The 25,010-nt window shown below is 46.4% G+C and overlaps 1 protein-coding gene across 6 annotated transcripts in view; it reads right to left on the reverse strand.

Moving 5' to 3' along the window:
* Positions 1-2,795: 2,795 nt before the first annotated feature.
* ODF2 (outer dense fiber of sperm tails 2) overlaps positions 2,796-25,010 on the reverse strand; it is a 164,561-nt gene continuing 142,346 nt past the window's right edge. For all 6 annotated transcript variants that reach the window (XM_063936513.1, XM_063936514.1, XM_063936510.1 and 3 more), the window contains 5 exons: positions 17,118-17,276; positions 15,924-16,024; positions 9,596-9,758; positions 9,393-9,518; positions 2,796-4,344 (listed from right to left, as the gene is read on the reverse strand). In XM_063936513.1, the coding sequence (XP_063792583.1) occupies positions 4,171-4,344; positions 9,393-9,518; positions 9,596-9,758; positions 15,924-16,024; positions 17,118-17,276 (723 nt within the window). In that variant the 3' untranslated portion in view covers positions 2,796-4,170. The remainder of the gene's footprint in view (positions 4,345-9,392; positions 9,519-9,595; positions 9,759-15,923; positions 16,025-17,117; positions 17,277-25,010) is intronic.

Consider the following 25,010-nt stretch of genomic DNA (forward strand, 5'->3'; position numbering starts at 1 on the left):
AGTTAACAAAAGGTAGGTCTACCATAACTCTCCTTTTCTTCATAGGGTCCCACAGGGAAATATCAGGGATGTCCTAAAGCAGTACTTCAAGGGTGGGGACGTGCCTGAGAGGATAAGAGAATCCAGCAGCCAAAGGAAGCATGCTGGGAGGCGAGTGTATCAAAGGCGTAAAACTTAAGAAACGTGCTGCCGATGGAGGTCCTACAGACCAAGTAGAATGGGCAGAAATTGAAGCTGGTACTGGAAGGTCAGCTAGAGTGTGAGCATGTGCAATGACCATTCTAATCCATCTAGCCCGTGTCTGCGTATTAGCAGGCCAGCCACGCTAGCGTTTTGAGGCTGCTGTAGCAGCCCAACTGTCATGGTGCACCTGCTTTCTGCAGGCACCAATTCAAAACTGCCTGTGCCTGGAGGTGGGGTTAGAGGCGGGAAGCAGAGCATTCTGGGATACGCTTGAAAGCTTTGTGTTTAGTACCGGATTCTCATCCACCACAACCCTGATGTTTCCCTGTGGAACCCTATATACCCTGATGAAGAAACAGTATTTCCTTTCAAGATACATCCAACCATAATGCTCACCTATATGTCCCCATACACAAATGGCTAAAGGCCTAATTCATGTTTGTACGCAATGGGTGATGATCAGGCAATGGAGCGATTATCGGCAGGCTGCGCATGTGCTGTGATTGCAGTGCGCATGCATCAAGGTGCTGCTGCAATCCTGCTCGCAATGAGGATTTCATGGGAAAGGTATTGACAGGAAGTGACTGGAGGTGTTAACGGGGAGTGGCGGCAGAAACGTAGGCATGGCATTGCTATCGCTACTGCTGCGTCCAGTCTACGTAGCCAAAGGGCTACCCTATCAGTCGATGTTCCCCTTTATTGCATATAGCAGAGGTACCCTAATGGTCCAGGTTTTAAGGATCTCCACGGCTGAGACCAGATGGTTACTTTAAGTTGCTTGAGGCACTAATTAAGTCACCTGTGCCCAAGCTAGGTTATCATTAAAACCTGGACCGTTAGGGTGCCTTGAGGGCCGCATTTGGGACCCTCTGGCGTGTAGGCTGTGAATGTGTAAGCAAATGCGAGTGTGTTTGTACTGGGTCCAGTGGGCGTCAGATTTACTTGCTAAAAGCAGCAGTTTCATAGCCTAGAGCAGGGGTTCTCAAACTCGGTCCTCAGGACCCCACACAGTGCATGTTTTGCAGGTGCACAGGTGTATTCATTACTCACTGACACTTTTTAAAAGGTCCACAGGTGGAGCTAATTTTTTCACTTGTGATTTTGTGAGACCTGCAAAACGTGCACTGTGTGGGGTCCTGAGGACCGAGTTTGAGAACCTGTGGCCTAGAGAATTACAATTGCATTTGTATACAAACACAGCTCTAAATTCCATGGCATGTTGGAGTTAGGTGCCAAACAGTCAGATTTCTTCCCTGGTCAGTGCACCTGACAGATGACCACATACATAAACAGACCGCTGCAGTTATCGGATTGTGGGTGGGCCAGCACTGGAGGGCTTGATCAGGGTCCGGGTAATAGAGGTCTCTATTAACGATACATTTAACAGTACAAACCGTTGCACAAATAGCGGTCTGGTTTGCAGGCGGGAAACATCCTGTTGTGTTCTGCAATTCTATACACCCCATAAAAATATCAGAACTTAGTTGTGGGAATGAGCTTAGAAGAAAACTCATCCTGTCTTTAATGCGGCTTCCAGGAGCTGGTCAATAGCAGGACAAGATTAACAGCAATTACAAACAAGTCCTCCATATGTGCTTCTTGTTAACTGCACCCTATATCCATTATACGCAGTGGAAGACACATATTAACAAATCATTTTAGCATATCAGTATAATGTTATTAAAACACTCAAAGTATAGAGAAGCCAAGATGATTTGGGCACAACTGGACCTTCATCCTAAAGATCATACAACTATTGCTTTGTTTTATTAACTGCATAGATTATAGAGTACACCTCTAGCCTAGTCACTGCAGGGCTGCACATTACCCTAACTGTCAGCAATGTACAGTATAACAGCCTTCGGAAAAACCACCTGTTTGTAATAACAAATCAGCAGGCATGTTATACAATTGTCACAAGCCAATCTGACAATGCCGGAAGGAGATGGACACAGCTCGGAAAGCCACATGCCACCCATCGCTGGGCATTATTTACGGGTGTAGTACTGGTGACCGGCGGTCTCCTGACCGCCGGTCACCTTACCGACACCGGGATCCCAGCGGGGAGGGGCGAGTGCAGCAAGCCCCTTGTGGCCCTGGTGGCGACCTGCGGTCGCCACTGGTTCTATTCCCACTCTATGGGTGGACACCCACGAGTGGAAATAGTCCCTGTTGGTCGGCATGCCGACCATCGGGATAGTGAGCCGTCGGGCTCGTGGAGGAGGTCATGTGACTGTCGGGCAGCTGACCGGCGGTCACATGAATACCACCCCTACAAAGCACAAAACAAAAGGTGCAATGCAAAATACTTTTGGATGACAGTATGCTGAGAGTTTCAACAAAGCATACAAGTTTCTACCGACCGACAGAAGAATAATGGTGTTTCCTGTACCAGTGCATCTAGATTAAAGAGCAGTACATAAATTAGATTTCATCTTGTGAGACAAGATTACAGATTGTTGCAGTGGCCATCCTATAGGTGTAACAGCACTCATTTAAGTCTTCCAGTTCCACTAAAGACGGGGAAGACCTTTTTATGTGCACTCTACGCCCTGTAATCAAAAGCCTCAAACATAAAAGTGTTGCACATGTAATAAGACACCGGAGCAGCGTTTTTAGAGAAAGTTCTGCTCAATTTATTTAAAAAAAAAAAAAAACAGTAGTAACGTGGACAGAAGTTGAGACTTTTTCCAGTTTGCCTCATGTGGCCTTTCTGCTTTTTCCACACAACTAGGTGCACTTTTAGTTTGGGTAGGTGTCTCACAAGCGAGGAGACATGTGGACCACGAAAGATTACTTGCACAAGACACCCAAGTAATCTTATACTGGGGATGGAGTACATGGCTAAAATGAAGTCCAATGGATGCAGCCATTTTGTTGTCTGAACCAATGTTCATAAGTATACATCCTGCACTGCACTAGGCATCTTTGCTTAGCCCACAAAATGGCTTCCTTCGTTGTCTTGTAACGCATGCAACACAAGAGTATGTGGATGACTGTAAATGAGACTCCACTTCCATCCATATACTGGTAGGATATATTAATGAAAAAACATGTTTGGGTTCAGATGTGCAGCCTAAATGTTCATAATAGGAAGCTGTGATTTTATGTATACAGGAAGGTCAAAGCTACATATTGGATAAGTGCAAGAGATCGTATCACCCCCCCCATATATTATAAATAAAGCAACGTGCAAAATAATTCCAGGAAGTCATTAGTGTAAAAAAAAACAATTATAAATACTCTTTAAAAAAAAAAAAGTTAAACAAAATTATAAACATCATAAAATAAATTAAAACTACAAACCACAATACAATCTGGTTCCAGCCACTGGATGGACAGTCAAAAGGGTGACATGACAATCGTGAACAAGTTATTTTTATAGGTTTTTTTCCCAACTTTTGCTTCATTCAACCATCCACGTGGACTATGATCGGTAATAGTAAGCTGTGGCAAGCGTAGCGGAGGTAGGTACCTTGGCCGAAACAAGGCAACACTAATTGGGGTTACATTTGATGAAACCTACAAAATAACACCACAAAAATAAAATAATTTTTTTTTTAAAAAGTTGTGTTCACTTTTTTCTGTGTCGACCATTTCCACATCAACCTTTTCTACGGTCTAGCTTTTCTTTGTCAACCTTTTGACCCTGTCACCCATATGGGGGTTGATTGACTATTCACTGTAGAGCCACTGAACCACACCCAATACAATCTTTTAGTGACAAACCTGGGCAAGCAACAGCTATTATTCAGCTGGTTAACGATGACAGACCAGCATGGGGTGGTCAGAGGTGGTATACAGCAGCTAGACAGGTGTAATATAATACATATATCCTTAGTGACTGTTTATAAAATCTTCTGTGCGTCGTGATCACAAAATCCAATGGCCGATGGAGTGAGAAAGGCAGTCTGCAGTGACTCTGCTCCTGAGAGTACGTTTCTGCTGTAGCTGCCATTGGAGAGAGAAGGAAATTGAACCAAGTTCTTACAGTGGAGTTCTGGGCCGGATTGGAGAACTGGATAAGGCCGCGTCACCAAAAACATTTGCATAGGAGGATTTTAGGAACTGCACGTAGTTCTGCATGCTGCGATTGGTGCTTTCAGACTGTTCCAGTCTGTCTTTTAGGTCCTGTAAGCGACTCTGGAATCGCCGATCAGCCTGGTGGAGAAGGTCACGCGATGAAATGACAACAAAGTCATGGAAATAAGCAACAGCATACAGAACACACACACAGATACTCCATACACAGCAAAGAGTGGGGGCAGTGACTCATAATAGGCTATGCTGTTTATTATTATTATGACTGTGGTATATTTTGTTGACATGACTGAAATGTTCACATAACTAAAATGTCGACAAAACATGCCTGATGGTCTAGTGGTGATGTGCCTGGTATGTTGGCGCCAACAGGAACGTCCTGCTGTTCTCACTCGGTCCTCAGGACCCCACACTGCATGTTTTGCAGATCTCCTCACAGAATTTTTATAGTGTGATTAGTATTAGAGATGTTAGGGAGCCATGTGATGATGTCACATGGTCATGGTGCATGGGCCCACAGATTTGTGTAAATGTGTGCTAAGAACATACTTGCCTACCTGACCCTCTCCATGAGGGAGAAAATGCTCTGTTCCTGGATTTTCCTGGTAATGTATGATTGCCATCACCTGTGGTGAAACACCTTTCTTATTAATTACCTAGCTCACCACAGGTGATGGCAATCATACATTACCAGGAAAGTCCAGGAACAGAGCATTTTCTCCCTCATGGAGAGGGTCAGGTAGGCAAGTATGGCTAAGAACTTTACTTAAACCCTCACAATTTAACATGGAGTATATCTAAATTCTTACTATCACTGTTCTTAGTGCTAGTAGTGTGCATCAGCATTTCTCTTCCTCCAGTATATTAGAAGCCTCAGTATGATGGCACCTTTTAATATCCTTATCCCATACTTGCCTACCTGACCCTCTCCATGAGGGAGAAAATGCTCTGTTCCTGGACTTTCCTGGTAATGTATGATTGCCATCACCTGTGGTGAAACACCTTTCTTATTAATTACCTAGCTCACCACAGGTGATGGCAATCATACATTACCAGGAAAGTCCAGGAACAGAGCATTTTCTCCCTCATGGAGAGGGTCAGGTAGGCAAGCATGCCTTATCCTGTGCACACGCTGTACAATTACCTGGCAGATAATCTGTGGTTGGAATGAAAATCTGGTAATGGATGAGAGCAACTGACAATCGACCATTTGCTCCCAAACACTGGAAAATGGACAAAACCCGTCATTTATAAAAACTTGGTTAAAAAAAAAGACAGGTTTTATCCATTTTCCAGCGTTTGGGAACAAATGGTCGATTGTCAGTAGCTCTCATCCATTATCACGTTTTCATTCCAACCACAGATTATCTGGCAGATAATTGTATAGTGTATGCCCAGCTTTAGTAATAGGGTGTGCAGTCCAGCTTCCCCCTCTTTCCTCCACACAGAATCACAAGTGAGATAATTAGCTCCACCTGTGGACCTTTTAAAAGGCACAAGTGAGCAATTAATACACCTGTGCACCTGCCGAGTTACCTGCAAAACATGCACTGTGTGGGGTCCTGAGGACCAAGTGTAAGAGCCTGTGACCTGCTGCCTACCCCCAGCCTAACGCTAACCCTCTAGTGAATGCAGAATAAATGACAATTTGTAATGCCATAAAGCCTGTAAAAAAAAAAAAAGGTCTAAAACTTTCACTAGCTACTTATTTCTCTATGGAGTAGACAAAGATATGGGGATAACGAATAGCTTAGCTTTTTAGGGCTTGTCTCTGCCCACTGTTCCCCAGGTGAAAAGCCTGGCAAGAGAGGGATCTTCTGATCCCTCACCAATGGGCTGAAGTACCTCAGATTCCTCTTTGCATATTTTTTTTACTATGCACATGTTCAGTTGCTTGTCCAGGTCTGAACCTGCCCCTATAGTGATAGGTATCCTGTGCAGGAAGACCTTCTTTGTAAACGAGACTGACAAATCTTATTGGAAGTTGCAGCAACAAGAAAAAGTTACTATGAATGTTTAGCGATATCTCATGAACACAGCACAAAGTTTGAAACTGAATACACCAGTAGTTCCCAGACATGTTCCTCGAGGCACCCCAACAGGCCATGTTTTAGGAAAATCCCTGCTTGTGCACAGATGGTATATTCAAACTGAGGCATTAATTAAGTCAGCTGTGCCTAAGCATGAAAATCCTTTAAAACCTGGACTGATGGGGTGCCTAAAGGACAGTGGGGCAGATTATTAACCTGGAGAATGTATAAGAACGTGATAAACCAGTGTTAAGTGCAAGGTGATAAACGCACCAGCCAATCAGCTCCAATATGTATATTAACAGTTATGAGCTGATTGGCTGGTGCGTTTACCACCTTGCACTTATCACTACCTTATGCCTTCTCCAGGTTAATACATCTGCCCCACTGTTTGAGAACCAGTGCAATGCACACATTCACCTGCCAGGTCAGCTTCCACTGCATCATCCATATACAAGATAAAAGGAGAGGGGAATGAGGGCTTTCATACAAATGGGATACATGGTTAACAAAACAAAAAAATATTTTTTTTAAGTTTCATACATAAAAATGTCATTCTTCTAACAAGAAATCTGCAGCTAACATCTAAGTTTAGTTTAATAGAAAGTCATTTTTTGTGTAGCTGAATAAAGCTTTCCTTTCAAACTCTGGGGCAGATGTATCATCACTGGTTTATCACTTCTTTATGCCTTCTCCGGGTTCAGTGCAAGGTGATAAATGCACCAGCTAATCAGCTCCAATATGCAAATTGGCAGGAGCTGATTGGCTGGTGCGTTTACCAGCTTGCACTTATCAATGGTTTATCACTTCCTTTCCTTATGTCGTCTCCAGGCTTAATGCATCTGCCCCACTTTCTGGTGTGGCTTCCTACTTGGCAAGCTGACTGCCGCTGGACGCAGCAGCCATATTCAGGCAGTGGCAGCTCCACCCCATCTATGGGGAAGTAGTTGTATTTTCTGTGTCTTCCACACCTCTATATCCTCCTAGCTCAGTATTGTCCAACCTCAGTCCTCAAGGCGCGCTAACAGTACAGATTTTAAGGATAGCTGTACTTGAGCATAGGTGTCTTAGTTCCTTAGGTATTTTTATTTAACCACCTGTGTTCAAGCATGGCTGTCCTCAAAAACTGGTCTGTTAGTGTGCCTTGAGGACAGGTGTTGGAAACCACTGTCCTAGCTTGGGCAACTAGAGCTGTCCTGTCCTTCCTTAATTTTCCCTATGGGAAGGGTATTTAGTTGCCCAGCTCCAAGTCTGTCGGATTGACGCAAAGAACTTTTCCTGCTCCAGATGTTACTCTAAATTTCTGATTGCCCTATACAGGGTAGATATCCTGTCCATGGTCTGAGAGGCAGATTGGCTGCACTTGCCTGTGACTGTTTTACAGAGACACTTTTCTGGTGATCACAAAGTTAGCCGCACACACTTGGGACATGTTCAATTGTTTTACCCCATGGCTACCACCAGGGGAATGCAAAACGGAGCAATTCAATTGTTGCTCCATTTAGCTGCGGGGGATGACATTACTTCTTGTAGCCTCCTGTGGAGCGATAAGAAATGTGTGCAAAGTTGGCACTTTGGGCATCCGAACAGGAGTTTGTATGCCCAAATCAGGACTTTAGACAGGTTTAGCCGTTTCACACGGCTAAACAGTGTTTAAACGCGATATGCATGTGTGCCCAAACATCAATTGAATTGGGACAATTGTTTGGGTGTTTAAACAGACCCATTTAGATGGGAAAATTAGACGCCCAAAACAAGTGAATCAGCCCCATTGACTGAAGCCATGGAAAGGGACATTGCTCCCCCAGGTGTTTCTGACCAGGACCATTCGGTCTCCACCTTGGCAACACCTAATGAACCTGACTTGCATGTCCCGTTCCGTCAAGTGGATTAGGACTACCACCACCCCTTCTAGACTATGGGATCAGCAGCTTTGGAGATTCTGGATAGGCAGGTGAAGAAGAAAAAAGAAAAAGTGTGAGGCGAGAGTGGACCCTAGAAAGTAAATGGACAGTGAGCTTAGTCCAAAGCTGGGTACACACTTGAACGACACATCAATCTAGCAAAGGTCCAGTACGATGTAACGTTAATGCATCACATCAGATGGGAAGATGCATCCAGACAACTCAAACAGTGAATTTGGGATACGCACTATACGATAGTCGTTGTGATACATTGCGGATCCAAGATTGCCCAATAGATTGTATAGTGTGTACCCAGCTATACATGAGTTAAAGCTAACGAAAACTCTAGGACGCACAGGTATACATAGGAGAGAGACAGCTGAAAATGAGAGCAAGGGTGGAGAAGTAGATTTGTGTGTCATCAGCATACAGTACAGGTGTTATTGTAGACCAGAAAGCGGACTCTCTTGCTGTAATACTACGTACATCTTCCTAATCTGACTAGTAATAGCTCACACTAAGGACCGGATTCTGACATAACCTGAGAAATCTGCGTATAGCAAACAGATACTGGGCAGCTGTGTTTTACTAAATTTAACACATCTGCGATCAGTTCCTCAGACATGCTGGAGGACGCCCGGCACAGGGCTAGTCCGCCCCGCATGTCTGCCCCCCCCCCCCCCCCCACATGGGTGCAAAAGCATTGCACAGCGGCAAAGCCACGAAGCCGCCGCAGCCCGCCCACGCAAAGGTCCGGACACTCCTCAGTTGTCCGGACCGCACCCTGCCAACTGCGTTCTAACGCCGTTGCCACGCCCCCTCTGCCTGTCAATCAGGGAAAGGCGGTCATAGCCCTGAGATGCTTTTAGCATCTCACTGGGCTCTCGGGGTGCACCCGCGCACTACACATAGGGATTCAGACTGCGATCGCTGCAGCAATCCAGTCTGAATTAGGCCCAATGTTTTCAAATGGCAATCATTTAAAGAGCAAAGCCAGCCTGGTTTTGCCCTTTACATGATTACCACTTTAAAACATCGGTCAGATTCGCAGATGCCCGCTAGTCACAGGCTATTACATTTACCCCACAGACGCAATCTCTGACAGCACCAATGCCAAGTATATAAAAATATAAAGCTTAAATACTGCACGTACAGGGTGCAATATTTGTGGAGCTATAGCCACTGAAAAGCCATCATGGACTTCTATTCTACAGTTTGGATCCCTATAACTTACATCATCTTTGCTGCGGCGAAACTGGTTTAGTTCTGTTTTGGTTCTACTCAGCTGCGTCTCCAGATCCAGGATTTTAGACTGCGTCACCCTCTCTTTGGATGAAACTCGTTCCCTGGCCTGTTCCACCTGTGGAGAGGAGGAGAAATAAGTTACAGTGGTAAGACCCTCGCATAGATACAGGCCACACAGAAGGGGTTACTTGCCTGTCTCCGGGAGTCTTCAATGGCTGCCTCCAGCTGGCGGGACAAGGACGCACATTCACGGGTTTTTTCCTCCAGCCGCAGCTGGTTCTGATGAATGGTCTCTTCCCGTTTGGCCACAACTTGTAGAAGTTCCCGGTTCTGAGCACCAGTGTCATCCAGTCTCCTGCCATAACAGAAAGGCAAAAGGGTTGTATACCATTACTTTATAATGGGTAAACGTCTGCAATAAAAAAATAAGATTTTAAACCTAGTGGTAAATCTTTTTCTCATAGTCCGTAGAGGATGCTGGGACTCCGTAAGGACCATGGGGATAGACGGGCTCGGCAGGAGACATGGGCACTTTAAGAAAGACTTTGGATCTGGGTGTGCACTGGCTCCTCCCTCTATGCCCCTCCTCCAGACCTCAGTTAGAGAAACTGTGCCCAGAGGAGACGGACAGTACGAGGAAAGGATTTTTGTTAATCTAAGGGCAAGATTCATACCAGCCACACCGTATAACTTGTGATATACTATCTAGTTAACAGTATGAAAAAACAACATATCATCAGTCCAAAACCGACAAAACTATAACATAACCCTTATGAAAGCAATAACTATATACAAGTCTTGCAGAAGTAGTCTGCACTTGGGACGGGCGCCCAGCATCCTCTACGGACTAAGAGAAAAAGATTTACCTGTAGGTTTAAAATCTTATTTTCTCTAACGTCCTAGAGGATGCTGGGACTCCGTAAGGACCATGGGGATTATACCAAAGCTCCCAAACGGGCGGGAGAGTGCGGATGACTCTGCAGCACCGATTGAGCAAACAGGAGGTCCTCCTCAGCCAGGGTATCAAACTTATAGAACTTTGCAAAGGTGTTTGACCCCGACCAAGTAGCAGCTCGGCACACCTGTAGTGCAGAGACCCCTCGGGCAGCCGCCCAAGACGAGCCCACCTTCCTAGTGGAATGGGCCTTAACCGATTTTGGTAACGGCAATCCTGCCGTAGAATGCGCCTGCTGAATCGTGTTACAGATCCAGCGAGCAATAGTCTTCTTTGAAGCAGGGCCGCCAACCTTGTTGGCTGCATACAGGACAAACAGTGCTTCTGTTTTTCTGATCCTAGCCGTTCTGGCCACGTAAATCTTCAAAGCCCTGACCACATCAAGGGACTCTGAATCCTCCAAGTCACGTGTAGCCACAGGCACGACAATAGGTTGGTTCATATGAAAGGATGAGACCACCTTAGGTAGGAATTGAGGACGGGTCCGCAATTCCGCTCTATCCATATGGAAAACCAGATAGGGACTTTTATGTGATAAAGCCGCTAATTTCGAAACTCGCCTAGCCGAAGCCAAGGCTAACAACATGACCACCTTCCAAGTGAGATATTTCAACTCCACAGGCCGAAATCTGAACTTTAAAGGAGCCTAATTTTAGGCCTGAATTCACTCCAGTTTGTAGGAAGTGAAAAAAACGGCCTAGATGGAATTCTTCCGTAGGAGCATTCCTGGCCTCACACCAAGAAACATATTTTCTCCATATTCGGTGATAATGTTTAGATGTCACGTCCTTCCTAGCCTTTATTAGCGTAGGAATGACCTCATCCAGAATACCTTTTTCCGCTAGGATCCGGCGTTCAACCGCCATGCCGTCAAACGCAGCCGCGGTAAGTCTTGGAACAGACAGGGACCCTGTTGCAACAGGTCCTGTCTTAGAGGAAGAGGCCACGGATCTTCTGTGAGCATTTCCTGCAGATCCGGATACCAGGTCCTTCGTGACCAATCCGGAACAATGAGGATTATTCTCACTCCTCTTTTTCTTATTATTCTCAACACCTTGGGTATGAGTGGAAGAGGAGGAAATACATAGACCGTCTGGAACACCCACGGTGTCACTAGGGCGTCCACAGCTACCGCCTGAGGGTCTCTTGACCTGGCGCAATACCTTTGTAGCTTTTTGTTGAGACGGGACGCCATCATGTCTATTTGGGGCAGTCCCCACCGACTTGCTATCTGTGCGAAGACTTCCTGATGAAGTCCCCACTCTCCCGAATGCAGGTCGTGTCTGCTGAGGAAGTCTGCTTCCCAGTTGTCTACTCCTGGAATGAACACTGCTGACAGTGCGCTTACATGATTCTCCACCCAGCGAAGAATTCTGGTGGCTTCCGCCATTGCCACTCTGCTCCTTGTGCCGCCTTGGCGGTTTACTACTGCGGTGACGTTGTCTGACTGGATCAGAACTGGTCGGTCGCGAAGTAAGGTCTCCGCTTGACGTAGGGCGTTGTATATGGCCCTTAGTTCCAGGATGTTGATGTTAAGACAAGTCTCTTGACTTGACCAAAGGCCTTGGAAATTTCTTCCCTGTGTGACTGCTCCCCAACCACGGAGGCTCGCGTCCGTGGTCACCAGGATCCAGTCCTGAATGCCGAACCTGCGGCCCTCTAGAAGGTGAGCACTCTGCAGCCACCACAGGAGAGATACCCTGGCCCTGGGAGACAGGGTAATCCGCTGATGCATTTGCAGATGTAACCCGGACCATTTGTCCAATAGGTCTCATTGGAAGGTCCTTGCATGGAACCTGCCGAAGGGAATGGCTTCGTATGTTGCCACCATCTTTCCCAGGACTTGAGTGCAATGATGTACTGACACTTGTTTTGGCTTCAACAGGTTCTTGACTAGAGTCATGAGTTCCTGCGCTTTTTCTATCGGAAGAAAAACCCTTTTCTAGTCTGTGTCCAGAATCATGCCCAAGAAGGGCAGACGAGTCGTAGGATTCAGCTGCGACTTTGGAATATTGAGAATCCAGCCGTGTCGCTGTAACACCTTCAGTGAAAGTGATACGCTGCTCAGCAACTTCTCCCGTGATCTCGCTTTTATGAGGAGATCGTCCAGGTACGGGATAATTGTGACACCTTGCTTGCGCAGGAGCACCATCATTTCCGCCATTACCTTGGTGAAAATTCTCGGGCCGTGGAAAGCCCAAACGGCAACGTCTGAAATTGGTAATGACAATCCTGTACCGCAAATCTCAGGTACGCCTGATGAGGAGGATATATGGGGACATGCAGGTATGCATCCTTTATGTCCAGAGATACCAAAAAATCCCCCCCTTCCAGGCTGGCGATGACCGCTCTGAGCGATTCCATCTTGAACTTGAACCGTTTTAAGTAAAGGTTCAGGGATTTTAAATTCAAAATGGGTCTGACCGAACCGTCCGGTTTCGGGACCACAAACAGAGTTGAGTAGTAACCCTTCCCTCTTTGAAGCAGGGGAATCTCGACCACCACTTGTTGAAGACACAATTTGTGAATCGCATGTAACACTATCTCCCTTTCCAGGGGAGAAGTCGGTAGCGCCGATTTGAAAAACCGGTGAGGAGGCACCTCTTCGAATTCCAGCTTGTATCGCCGGGAAACAATTTCTATTGCCCAGGGATCCACCTGTGAGTGAACCCAGATGTTGCTGAAAAGTCGAAGACGTGCACCCACTGGAGGGGACTCCCTCAGGGGAGCCCCAGCGTCATGCGGTGGATTTTGCAGAGGCCGGGGAGGACTTCTGTTCCTGGGAACTAGCTGTGTTGTGCAGATTTTTCCCTCTGCCCTTACGTCTGGCAAGAAAGGACGATCCACGTACTCTTTTGCTTTTATTTGAACGAAAGGACTGCATTTGATAATGAGGAGCTTTCTTAGATTGTGAGGTAATAAAAGGCAAAAAATTCGATTTACCTGCCGTAGCTTTAGAGACGAGGTCCGAGAGGCCCTCTCCAAACAATTCCTCACCCTTGTAAGGCAAAACCTCCATATGCCTCTGAGTCGGCATTACCTGTCCACTGTCGGGTCCATAAGACTCGCCTAGCAGAAATAGACATAGCGTTTATCATGGAACCCAGTAAACTAATGTCTCTTTGAGCATCCCTCATATATAAGACAGCATCTTTTATATGCCCTAGGGTCATTAGAATGGTATGCTTATCTATCTAGGGTCTCAATATCCACTGATAAGGAATCCGTCCATGCTGCTGCAGCAGTACAAACCCAGGCCGACGCAATTGCCGGTCTGAGTAACGTACCAGAATGAGTGTAAATGGACTTCAAGGTAACCTCCTGCTTGCGGTCAGCAGGATCCTTGAGGGTAGCCGTATCTTGAGATGGGAGCGCTATCCTTTTTGATAAGCGTGTCAAAGCCTTGTCTACCCTAGGGGAGGATTCCCACCGTATTCTGTCCTTTTTGGGAATCTGCAGTTTGTCTGGAGATTCCCAAGCTTTTTCGCATAATTCGTTCAGCTCATGTGAGGAGGGAAAGGTGACCTCAGGCTTTTTCCCTTTATACATGTGTATCCTCGTGTCAGGGACAGGGGGTTCCTCTGTGATATGCAAAACATCTTTTATTGCAATAATCATATATCGAATACATTTAGCCACTTTTGGCTGTAATTTTGCATCATCGTAGTCGACACTGGAGTCAGAATCCGTGTCGGTATCTGTGTCAATTATTTGGGATAGTGGGCGCTTCTGAGACCCCGAAGTTCTCGGCGACAGTGGGACAGACATGGGTTGACTCCCTGACTGTTCCCTAGCCTCAGCTTTGTCTAATCTTTTGTGCAATAAATTAACATTAGCACTTAAAACATTCCACATATCCATCCAGTCAGGTGTCGGCGCTGCCGACGGAGACCTCACATTCATACACTCCCCCTCCTCCTTAGGTGAGCCTTCAACCTCAGACATGTCGACACACGCGTACCGACACACCCCACACACACAGGGAAACCCTTTTCTGAAGACAGGTTCCCCACCAGGCCCTTTGGAGAGACCGAGAGAGAGAGTATGCCAGCACACACCCCAGCGCTATATGACCCAGGAAAAAACACAGAATGTTTACCCAGTAGCGCTTATGTATAATGTATATGCGCCAATTATGTGCCCCCCCCTCTACTTTAAAACCCTCTTTCACCGTGTATCAAGCAGGGGAGAGTCCGTGGAGCTTCCTCTCAGCGGTGCTTTGGAGAAAAATGGCGCTGGTGAGTGCTGAGGGAAAAGCCCCGCCCCCTCGGCGGCGGGCTTCTGTCCCGCTCAAAATTCTTAATAACATGGCGGGGGCTCTTTATATACATTTGCCACAGGAGAGGTTTATATTGCTGCCCAGGGCGCCCCTTCCCCTGCGCCCTGCACCCTTACAGTGACCGATGTGTGTGAGGTGAATGGGAGCAATGGCGCACAGCTTCACTGCTGTGCGTTACCTCTATGAAGATCAAGCCGTCTTCTGCCGCCTTTGAAGTCTTTTCCTCACATACTCACCCGGCTTCTTTCTTCCGACTTTGCGAGGAGGACGGCGGCGCGGCTCTGGGACGGACGGCGAGGGTGAGACCTGCGTACCGATCCCTCTGGAGCTAATGTTGTCCAGTAGCCTAAGAAACAGAGCCCTGAAACTCAGAGAAGTGGGTCTGTTTCTCTCTCCTCAGTCCCTCGATGCAGGGAGTCTGTTGCCAGCAGGCTCCCTGAAAATAAAAAACCTAACTAAAATACTTTCTTTGACAGGAAACTCAGGAGAGCTCCCTGAAAGCACCCAGTCTCCACTGGGCACAGTATCAAACTGAGGTCTGGAGGAGGGGCATAGAGGGAGGAGCCAGTGCACACCCAGATCCAAAGTCTTTCTTAAAGTGCCCATGTCTCCTGCGGAGCCCGTCTATCCCCATGGTCCTTACGGAGTCCCAGCATGCTCTAGGACGTTAGAGAAACCTTGTATATATAAAAGGAAAACAAATGATTATTCAAAAGCAAAGAAGCGTTGAATCCAATCAAAATTAAATGTAACCGGTATAAAAGAGTAAAAATAAAATCTGAAAGACAAGTCCTCTTTGAGCGAAAGAAAACCATGTAAAATTTAAACTGTATAATCAGAATTTTTATGGTCTTGGTTCTGTAAATTATAAAGATTCTCACAAAAAGGTTCCCATACACTGTGATTCTGCCAGCAATTTATTTGCTTCAGACCCAAACGGTCAAAAATTGCATTGTGCATGTGTCCCAAAGAGACTTTGGCACTAAAATATGTATGATCCAGTCACACCCAAGCGTCTGTGCCCACCGCACACGTTCTGATCGGCCAATCACAGTAGCCAAGTAGAGGCTTGATGCAAACATGGTCAGACCAGTCATACAGGACAAACCTCCTCTCCACTAAAGCAAAACATTGCACATTATTTAGTCCTTCAATGTGGAGGGCTATCACCTATACACTATTAATGTATCTGTACCAGCAATCCCATCTTTATGGATGGTTATAAACACAGAAGAATAGATTGCTTATATGCCGTGTACGTTTATATCTTGTTAGTTGTCACCAACCTCTCCAGCTCCTCCAGTTTCAGACTTAGAAGCTTATTCTCTTCCAACGCAGACTGATAGCGGTCTCTTGAGGACTCCATCTTGTCTCCCTGCTGCTCCATCTACAAAAATGAACAAATTTAAGAAAACACAATTTTTATTTTTAATAGTTGAGAATGTGTGGAACTAGAAATTCCAGCATGCCCTGCCAGCTAAAGGCTCTTATTGCATGATCCTCAATACTGGAGAGTCGCAGGTTGGTGCAGAGAAAAACATGAACCTTAGGAGCATGTGGTAGCATCCAGGTGATCACCATGGGAAGGGGGGGAGGGGGGTGCGTAGAAGGACAGGGGGACATGAAAGGATAATTAGAAGGGGCGGAGCCAGAGGGGTCCAAAACATGGAAAGTTGGTGGCACAGTGGGACCATGTGGAGTTTCTATGTTCTCCCTGGGCTTCATCTGGGTGCTCCACAGGCCCATGACATAATGGTACGGTAATGTTATTAGATGTATATTATTTATGGCATAGACAATTTAGGCTGTAAGCTCCACTGGGGCTGTGAATAATGTTAATTAAACAATGTATAAATCACTACATAGTATGCTGGCAATATACAAAAGGTAATAATAATAATAATAATAATAATAATAATAATCTGGATAATGACTTCACTAATTTAAAGAGATCGAAATGATTTTATATAAAAAGACCCAACCATAAGAGACGTAGAGAATACACCATAGTCCTGTGCATTAGTGCACAGTCTAGAACCTGATCCCTATAGGAGGGGGTGGGCCCTCAGGGAGCAGGACCCCACCGGGTGTTTTCCCCAGGTACCCTGTGGGCCAGCCCTGCCATTGTGCAACTAATTTCTGAACCAAGTACAAAAAAACAAACAAAAAATACATAAAAATAGGAGAGTGAGATATTTATTTCTAGATGGACTTGAACTGTGGCTGGCTATTTTCCTAAAGACCAGGGAGTCACATTAGTTACCAGTAACACAAACATGCACAAGGAGCGGAAGACATCACTGAAAACTCCAATTATGTGCTCAGAGCAGCTACTGATGGCCAGTTGATGAAATAACTGTATGAAGAATGAACGTTTCCTTCTCTCCCATCAATACCAGTTTCCTTCTATCATGTGCGGTCAGTGGCTGCACTTTCCCATACTATCCGGCATCTTCATAGTATAGCTATTGGTGCCTTACCCGAATGCGCAAATCAGAGATGATAGACGAGAGCTCCGCGTTCTTATGCTCATAACCCTGGACCTGGTCCTGGCATTCCTGCAGCTTTGTCTCGGTCATCCTAAGCATCTCTGGGAGTTTCTCTAGATCTTCTAAGCGACTCTGAAATTGCCTATGGACCTGAGGACAAAGGAGATGCATTGAACACGGTCACACACCAGCACGCTGGAAGACTGGATTTTTCTTAGTTAAATGCTACTTAATCTACTCCTTACTGACTACCATGAGGTCAGACTCCTTCCTTGTGGTTTACTCCCTGCTATGGGATAAATGGTCTAATTCAGACCTGATCGCACCTCTGCTAATTTGCAGAGGTTTGAGATCAGATAGTCACCGCCCAGACAGAGTGAAAATCCACCCGCAAACGCCAGACAGCTGCAAATCCATTTGCAACTCACTCATCATCCAATGATTTTTCCAGTCTGTGCGCAGCCCAGGACCTACTTCTACAGTGTGACACAAACAGGCTGATCGGGCTAGAGCGGACGTCACACACCCTCCCAGAAAACGCTTGGGAATGCCTGCGTTTTTCCTGACACTCCCAGAAAACGGGAAGTAACCACCCCCAAATGTTCGCTTCCTGTCAATCGATCTGCGAACGCCTAGCGATAAGAAAAGACTCAGGATTTTTTTTTTTTTTGCAGTTTGGACTCACGCCAGCACATTACAATCCATACATATGTGCAGTCGTTTAATAATCGGCCGCATTGCGTTTTCGCATAACAGCGATCAGGGGCCAGATTTAATGGCTTCTGAGAGGGCTGGAACTCTGAGACTCCGGCCGGACTCGTACATTCTTTTAAAAGCAGCAAACGTTTACAAGGCAAAACCTGGTTGGTTTTGCCTTGTAAACGTTTGTGGCTTTAAAAAAACAAAAACGTACATTCACAATAGAGTTGCCAATAAGTGTAAGTTCAATATTGGCTCAGTCCATAAAATGGCTGCATGAAAAAGATATCAGTGTGTCTTTATGGGGGGTTGATAGGTCTACTTTAGGATTATAAAACGGTAAGAACAGTGACAAAGCTATAGAGTTAAGGTGTTGTAGCAGTTGCTACCATGAACTATGACCCAAGAGCGCTAGGCAGACAGGATGGCCATGTGAAACAAAATTTCAAATGTATTAGCCCACTAGGGTGCATGTAAGGGAAGGGTTTATCTAGGCAAGAAATAATTTTTTTTTGATTTGTGCTACTAGTGGGAATGACGGTGGTGAGGGGTCCCGATTCCTAATTTACAATGTGGCCCTGTGACCTCTGGGTACACCACAGGATGAAAATGAAGTAAATGAAGAAGAGGTCACTAGTAGGACAAGTAGTAGATCTTTATTTCCATACCATATCTGGCAGCATAAATAATATTTCAACTTGTGTAAGGGAGAAGCTTCATACGTTATATTAAAACTTAAAAGTAGTGATCCTATGAAAAAATAGGCTTTGGTTTGTTTGTTTTTTACCTAAAATCATTGGTACAAGCTACACTTGTTTTTTTTGTTTTTTAGCTTCAGGCTGCTGTTCATAATACTTCAAAAGTAGCATGGCAATAACAGACCCATCATATATACCCCCCTTAACATTACACAAATAAATTGCCGGGTCAACCCAAGTGGAGGTGTGATGTGAAAGGGCCAACCCAGCAATTCAACTCAGGGGGGGGGGGGGGGTTTACACAGGTTATTACCAGAGCCAGCCATAGTCATAGGCAAACTAGGCAATTGCCTAGGGCATTTGATATGGCTAGGGGCATCAGCAGCTCCTGCTGATTAAAAATAAGAATTTACTTACCGATAATTCTATTTCTCGTAGTCCGTAGTGGATGCTGGGGACTCCGTCAGGACCATGGGAATAGCGGCTCCGCAGGAGACAGGGCACAAAAGCAAGCTTTTAGGATCACATGGTGTGTACTGGCTCCTCCCCCTATGACCCTCCTCCAAGCCTCAGTTAGGTACTGTGCCCGGACGAGCGTACACAATAAGGAAGGATCTTGAATCCCGGGTAAGACTCATACCAGCCACACCAATCACACCGTACAACTTGTGATCTGAACCCAGTTAACAGTATGATAACAAAGAAGTAGCCTCTTAAAAAAGATGGCTCACAACAATAATAACCCGATTTTTGTAACAATAACTATGTACAAGTAATGCAGACAATCCGCACTTGGGATGGGCGCCCAGCATCCACTACGGACTACGAGAAATAGAATTATCGGTAAGTAAATTCTTATTTTCTCTAACGTCCTAGTGGATGCTGGGGACTCCGTCAGGACCATGGGGATTATACCAAAGCTCCCAAACGGGCGGGAGAGTGCGGATGACTCTGCAGCACCGAATGAGAGAACTCCAAGTCCTCTTTAGCCAGAGTATCAAATTTGTAAAATTTTACAAACGTGTTCTCCCCTGACCACGTAGCTGCTCGGCAAAGTTGTAATGCCGAGACCCCTCGGGCAGCCGCCCAAGATGAGCCCACCTTCCTTGTGGAGTGGGCTTTTATAGTTTTAGGCTGTGGCAGGCCTGCCACAGAATGTGCAAGTTGAATTGTGCTACAGATCCAACGAGCAATCGTCTGCTTAGACGCAGGAGCACCCATCTTGTTGGGTGCATACAAGATAAACAACGAGTCAGATTTTCTGAATCCAGCTGTCCTTGAAATATATATTTTCAATGCTCTGACAACGTCCAGTAACTTGGAGTCCTCCAAGTCGCTAGTAGCCGCAGGCACCACAATAGGCTGGTTCAAGTGAAAAGCCGAAACCACCTTAGGGAGAAAATGAGGACGTGTCCGCAGTTCTGCCCTGTCCGAATGGAAAATCAGATATGGGCTTTTGTACGATAAAGCCGCCAACTCTGAAACTCTCCTGGCTGAAGCCAGGGCCAATAGCATGGTTACTTTCCATGTAAGATACTTCAAATCTACCGATTTGAGAGGCTCAAACCAATGAGATTTGAGAAATTCCAAAACTACGTTTAGATCCCACGGTGCCACTGGAGGCACAATTGGGGGTTGTATATGTAGTACACCCTTGACAAAAGTTTGTACTTCAGGCACTGAAGCCAATTCTTTCTGGAAGAAGATTGATAAGGCCGAAATTTGAACTTTAATAGACCCCAATTTGAGGCCCATAGACAATCCTGCCTGCAGGAAATGTAGGAATCGACCCAATTGAAATTCTTCCGTTGGGGCCTTCTTGGCCTCACACCACGCAACATATTTTCTCCAAATGCGGTGATAATGTTGTGCGGTCACTTCCTTCCTAGCTTTAATCAAGGTAGGAATAACTTCCTCTGGAATGCCCTTTTCTTTTAGAATCCGGCGTTCAACCGCCATGCCGTCAAACGCAGTCGCGGTAAGTCTTGGAACATACAAGGTCCCTGCTGAAGCAGATCCCTTCTTAGAGGTAGAGGCCACGGATCTTCCGTGAGCATCTCTTGAAGTTCCGGATACCAAGTTCTTCTTGGCCAATCCGGAGCCACTAGTATTGTTCTTACTCCCCTTTTTCGTATAATTCTCAGTACCTTTGGTATGAGAGGCAGAGGAGGAAACACATACACTGACTGGTACACCCACGGTGTTACCAGAGCGTCCACAGCTATTGCCTGAGGGTCTCTTGACCTGGCGCAATATTTGTCCAGTTTTTTGTTGAGGCGAGACGCCATCATGTCCACCTTTGGTTTTTCCCAATGGTTCACAATCATGTGGAAAACTTCCGGATGAAGTCCCCACTCTCCCGGGTGAAGGTCGTGTCTGCTGAGGAAGTCTGCTTCCCAGTTGTCCACTCCCGGGATGAACACTGCTGACAGTGCTATGACATGATTTTCCGCCCAGCGAAGAATCCTTGCAGCTTCTGTCATTGCTCTTCTGCTTCTCGTGCCGCCTTGTCTGTTTACGTGGGCGACTGCCGTGATGTTGTCCGACTGGATCAACACCGGCTGACCTTGAAGCAGCGGCTTCGCCAAGCTTAGAGCATTGTAGATTGCTCTTAGCTCTAGTATATTTATGTGAAGAGACGTCTCCAGGTTTGACCATACACCCTGGAAGTTTCTTCCCTGTGTGACTGCTCCCCAGCCCCGTAGGCTGGCATCCGTAGTCACCAGGACCCAGTCCTGTATGCCGAACCTGCGGCCCTCTAACAGATGGGCACTCTGCAACCACCACAGGAGAGACAACCTTGTCCTTGGTGACAGTGTTATCCGCTGATGCATGTGCAGATGCGATCCGGACCATTTGTCCAGCAGATCCCACTGAAATATTTGTGCATGGAATCTGCCGAATGGAATTGCTTCGTAAGAAGCCACCATCTTTCCCAGGACTCTTGTGCATTGATGTACTGACACATTTCCTGGTTTTAGGAGGTTCCTGACAAGTTCGGATAACTCCCTTGCTTTCTCCTCCGGGAGAAACACCTTTTTCTGAACCGTGTCCAGAATCATTCCCAGGAACAGCAGACGTGTTGTCGGGGACAATTGAGATTTTGGAAGATTCAGAATCCACCCGTGTTGTTGAAGCACTACTTGGGTTAGTGCTACACCGACTTCCAGCTGTTCTCTGGACTTTGCCCTTATCAGGAGATCGTCCAAGTAAGGGATAATTAATACGCCTTTTCTTCGTAGAAGAACCATCATTTCGGTCATTACCTTGGTAAAGACCCGAGGTGCCGTGGACAACCCAAACGGCAGCGTTTGAAACTGATAATGACAGTCTTGTATCACGAACCTGAGATACCCTTGGTGTGAGGGGTAAATTGGGACATGCAGATAAGCATCTTTTATGTCCAGGGACACCATGAAGTCCCCTTCTTCCAGATTCGCTATCACTGCTCTTAGTGACTCCATCTTGAACTTGAATTTCTGTATGTACAGGTTCAAGGATTTCAGATTTAGAATAGGTCTTACCGAACCGTCCGGCTTCGGTACCACAAATAGTGTGGAATAATACCCCTTTCCCTGTTGTAGGAGGGGTACCTTGACTATCACCTGCTGAGAATACAGCTTGTGAATGGCTTCCAATACCGTCGCCCTTTCTGAGGGAGACGTTGGTAAAGCAGACTTTAGGAAACGGCGAGGGGGAGATCTTTCGAATTCCAACATGTAACCCTGAGATACTATCTGCAGGATCCACGGGTCCACCTGTGAGCGAGCCCACTGATTGCTGAAAATCTTTAGTCGACCCCCCACCGCTCCTGAGTCCGCTTGTAAAGCCCCAGCGTCATGCTGATGGCTTTGTAGAACCCGGGGCGGGCTTCTGGTCCTGGGCAGGGGCTGCTTGCTGCCCTCTCTTACCCTTTCCTCTGCCTCGTGGCAGATAAGACTGTCCTTTTGCCCGCTTGTTTTTATAGGAGCGAAAGGACTGCGGCTGAAAAGACGGTGTCTTTTTCTGTTGGGAGGGGGTCTGAGGTAAAAAAGTGGATTTGCCGGCAGTTGCCGTGGCCACCAGATCCGATAGACCAACCCCAAATAATTCCTCTCCTTTATATGGCAATACTTCCATATGCCTTTTGGAATCCGCATCACCTGACCACTGTCGCGTCCATAAACTTCTTCTGGCAGATATGGACATCGCACTTACTCTCGATGCCAGAGTGCAAACATCCCTCTGAGCATCTCGCATATAAAGAAACGCATCCTTTAATTGCTCTAGAGTCAATAAAATACTGTCCCTATCCAGGGTATCAATATTTTCAGTCAGGGAATCCAACCACACTACCCCAGCACTGCACATCCAGGCTGAGGCTATTGCTGGTCGGAGTATAACACCAGTATGCGTGTATATACTCTTCAGGGTAGTTTCCAGCCTCCTATCTGCTGGATCCTTGAGGGCGGCCGTATCTGGAGACGGCAACGCCACTTGTTTTGCTAAACGTGTGAGCGCTTTATCCACCCTAGGGGGTGTTTCCCAGCGCGCCCTAACCTCTGGTGGGAAAGGGTATAATGCCAATAACTTCTTAGAAATTAGCAGTTTTCTATCTGGGTTAACCCACGCTTCATCACACACGTCATTCAATTCCTCTGATTCTGGAAAAGCTACAGGTAGTTTTTTCACCCCCCACATAATACCCCTTTTTGAGGTACCTGCAGTATCAGAGATCTGCAAAGCCTCCTTCATTGCCGTGATCATATAACGTGTGGCCCTATTGGAAAATACGTTTGTTTCTTCACCGTCGACACTAGATTCATCTGTGTCGGTACCTGTGTCGACTGACTGAGGTAAGGGACGTTTTACAGCCCCTGACGGTGTCTGAGACGCCTGAGCAGGTACTAACTGGTTTTCCGGCCGTCTCATTTCGTCAACTGACTTTTGTAATGTACTAACATTATCACGTAATTCCATAATTAAAGCCATCCATTCCGGTGTCGACTCCCTAGGGGGTGACATCACCATTACCGGCAATTGCTCCGCCTCCACACCAACATCGTCCTCATACATGTCGACACACACGTACCGACACACAGCAGACACACAGGGAATGCTCTTATCGAAGACAGGACCCCACTAGCCCTTTGGGGAGACAGAGGGAGAGTTTGCCAGCACACACCAAAAGCGCTATAAAATGTATATAAACAACCCTAAAAGGTGTTGTTTTTGTTATATGCGCTTTAAATATATAAATATCGCCAAAATATGCCCCCCTTCTCTTTGTTACCCTGTTTCTGTAGTGCAGTGCAGGGGAGAGTCCTGGGAGCCTTCCTCACAGCGGAGCTGAGCAGGAAAATGGCGCTGTGTGCTGAGGAGAATAAGCCCCGCCCCCTTTTCGGCGGGCTTTTCTCCCGGGTTTTGAGATATCTGGCCTGGGTTAAATACATACATATAGCCTCAATGGCTATATGTGATGTATTCTTTGCCATCAAAGGTATTAAATATTGCTGCCCAGGGCGCCCCCAGCAGCGCCCTGCACCCTCCGTGACCGTTCAGTGTGAAGTGTGTAGCAACAATGGCGCACAGCTGCAGTGCTGTGCGCTACCTTCATGAAGGCTGAAGAGCCTTCTGCCGCCTGTTTCCGGACCCTCGATCTTCAGCATCTGTAAGGGGGATCGGCGGCGCGGCTCCGGGACGAACCCCAGGGTGACCTGTGTTCCGACTCCCTCTGAAGCTATGTCCAGTAGCCTAAGACTCCAATCCATCCTGCACGCAGGTGAGTTGAAAATCTCTCCCCTAAGTCCCTCGATGCAGTGAGCCTGTTGCCAGCAGGACTCACTGAAAATAATAAACCTAAAAACTTTTTCTAAGCAGCTCTTTAGGAGAGCCACCTAGATTGCACCCTGCTCGGACGGGCACAAAAACCTAACTGAGGCTTGGAGGAGGGTCATAGGGGGAGGAGCCAGTACACACCATGTGATCCTAAAAGCTTGCTTTTGTGCCCTGTCTCCTGCGGAGCCGCTATTCCCATGGTCCTGACGGAGTCCCCAGCATCCACTAGGACGTTAGAGAAATGATATGCGGCATGCCTATATTCTGTGTGTAGCATTTCATATGCAGACACAGCCACAGTCTCACACAGTATATAGGCATGCTGCATATCATTTTAATCAGCAGAAGCTGCTTGTGCATCCTAGCCACATATCAATGCAAATAAGATGCATTTTTCATTTAAAAAAATGTTCCAGACGTTAGCATTGAGGCAAGATTTATGAGGACACATCTGTATTCAAGCAGAGGCAGAGGTCACAGGGTTAGTGGCAGTGTGAGTGTTGTGTGCATGTGAGTAGGTTGGTTGTGCAGTTGTGTTCGGAATATGTGCAAGGAGCATTATGTGTGTCATGTAAAAATGCATTAATAATGTGCAACATATGTGTAATGTGCACTGTGTGTGTCATTATGTGTATAAGGGCATTAATAATGTGCAGCATATGTGTAAGGG

The sequence above is a fragment of the Pseudophryne corroboree genome, chromosome 8 (genome assembly GCF_028390025.1).
Source record: "Pseudophryne corroboree isolate aPseCor3 chromosome 8, aPseCor3.hap2, whole genome shotgun sequence".
In the NCBI taxonomy this organism is placed as follows: domain Eukaryota; kingdom Metazoa; phylum Chordata; class Amphibia; order Anura; family Myobatrachidae; genus Pseudophryne; species Pseudophryne corroboree.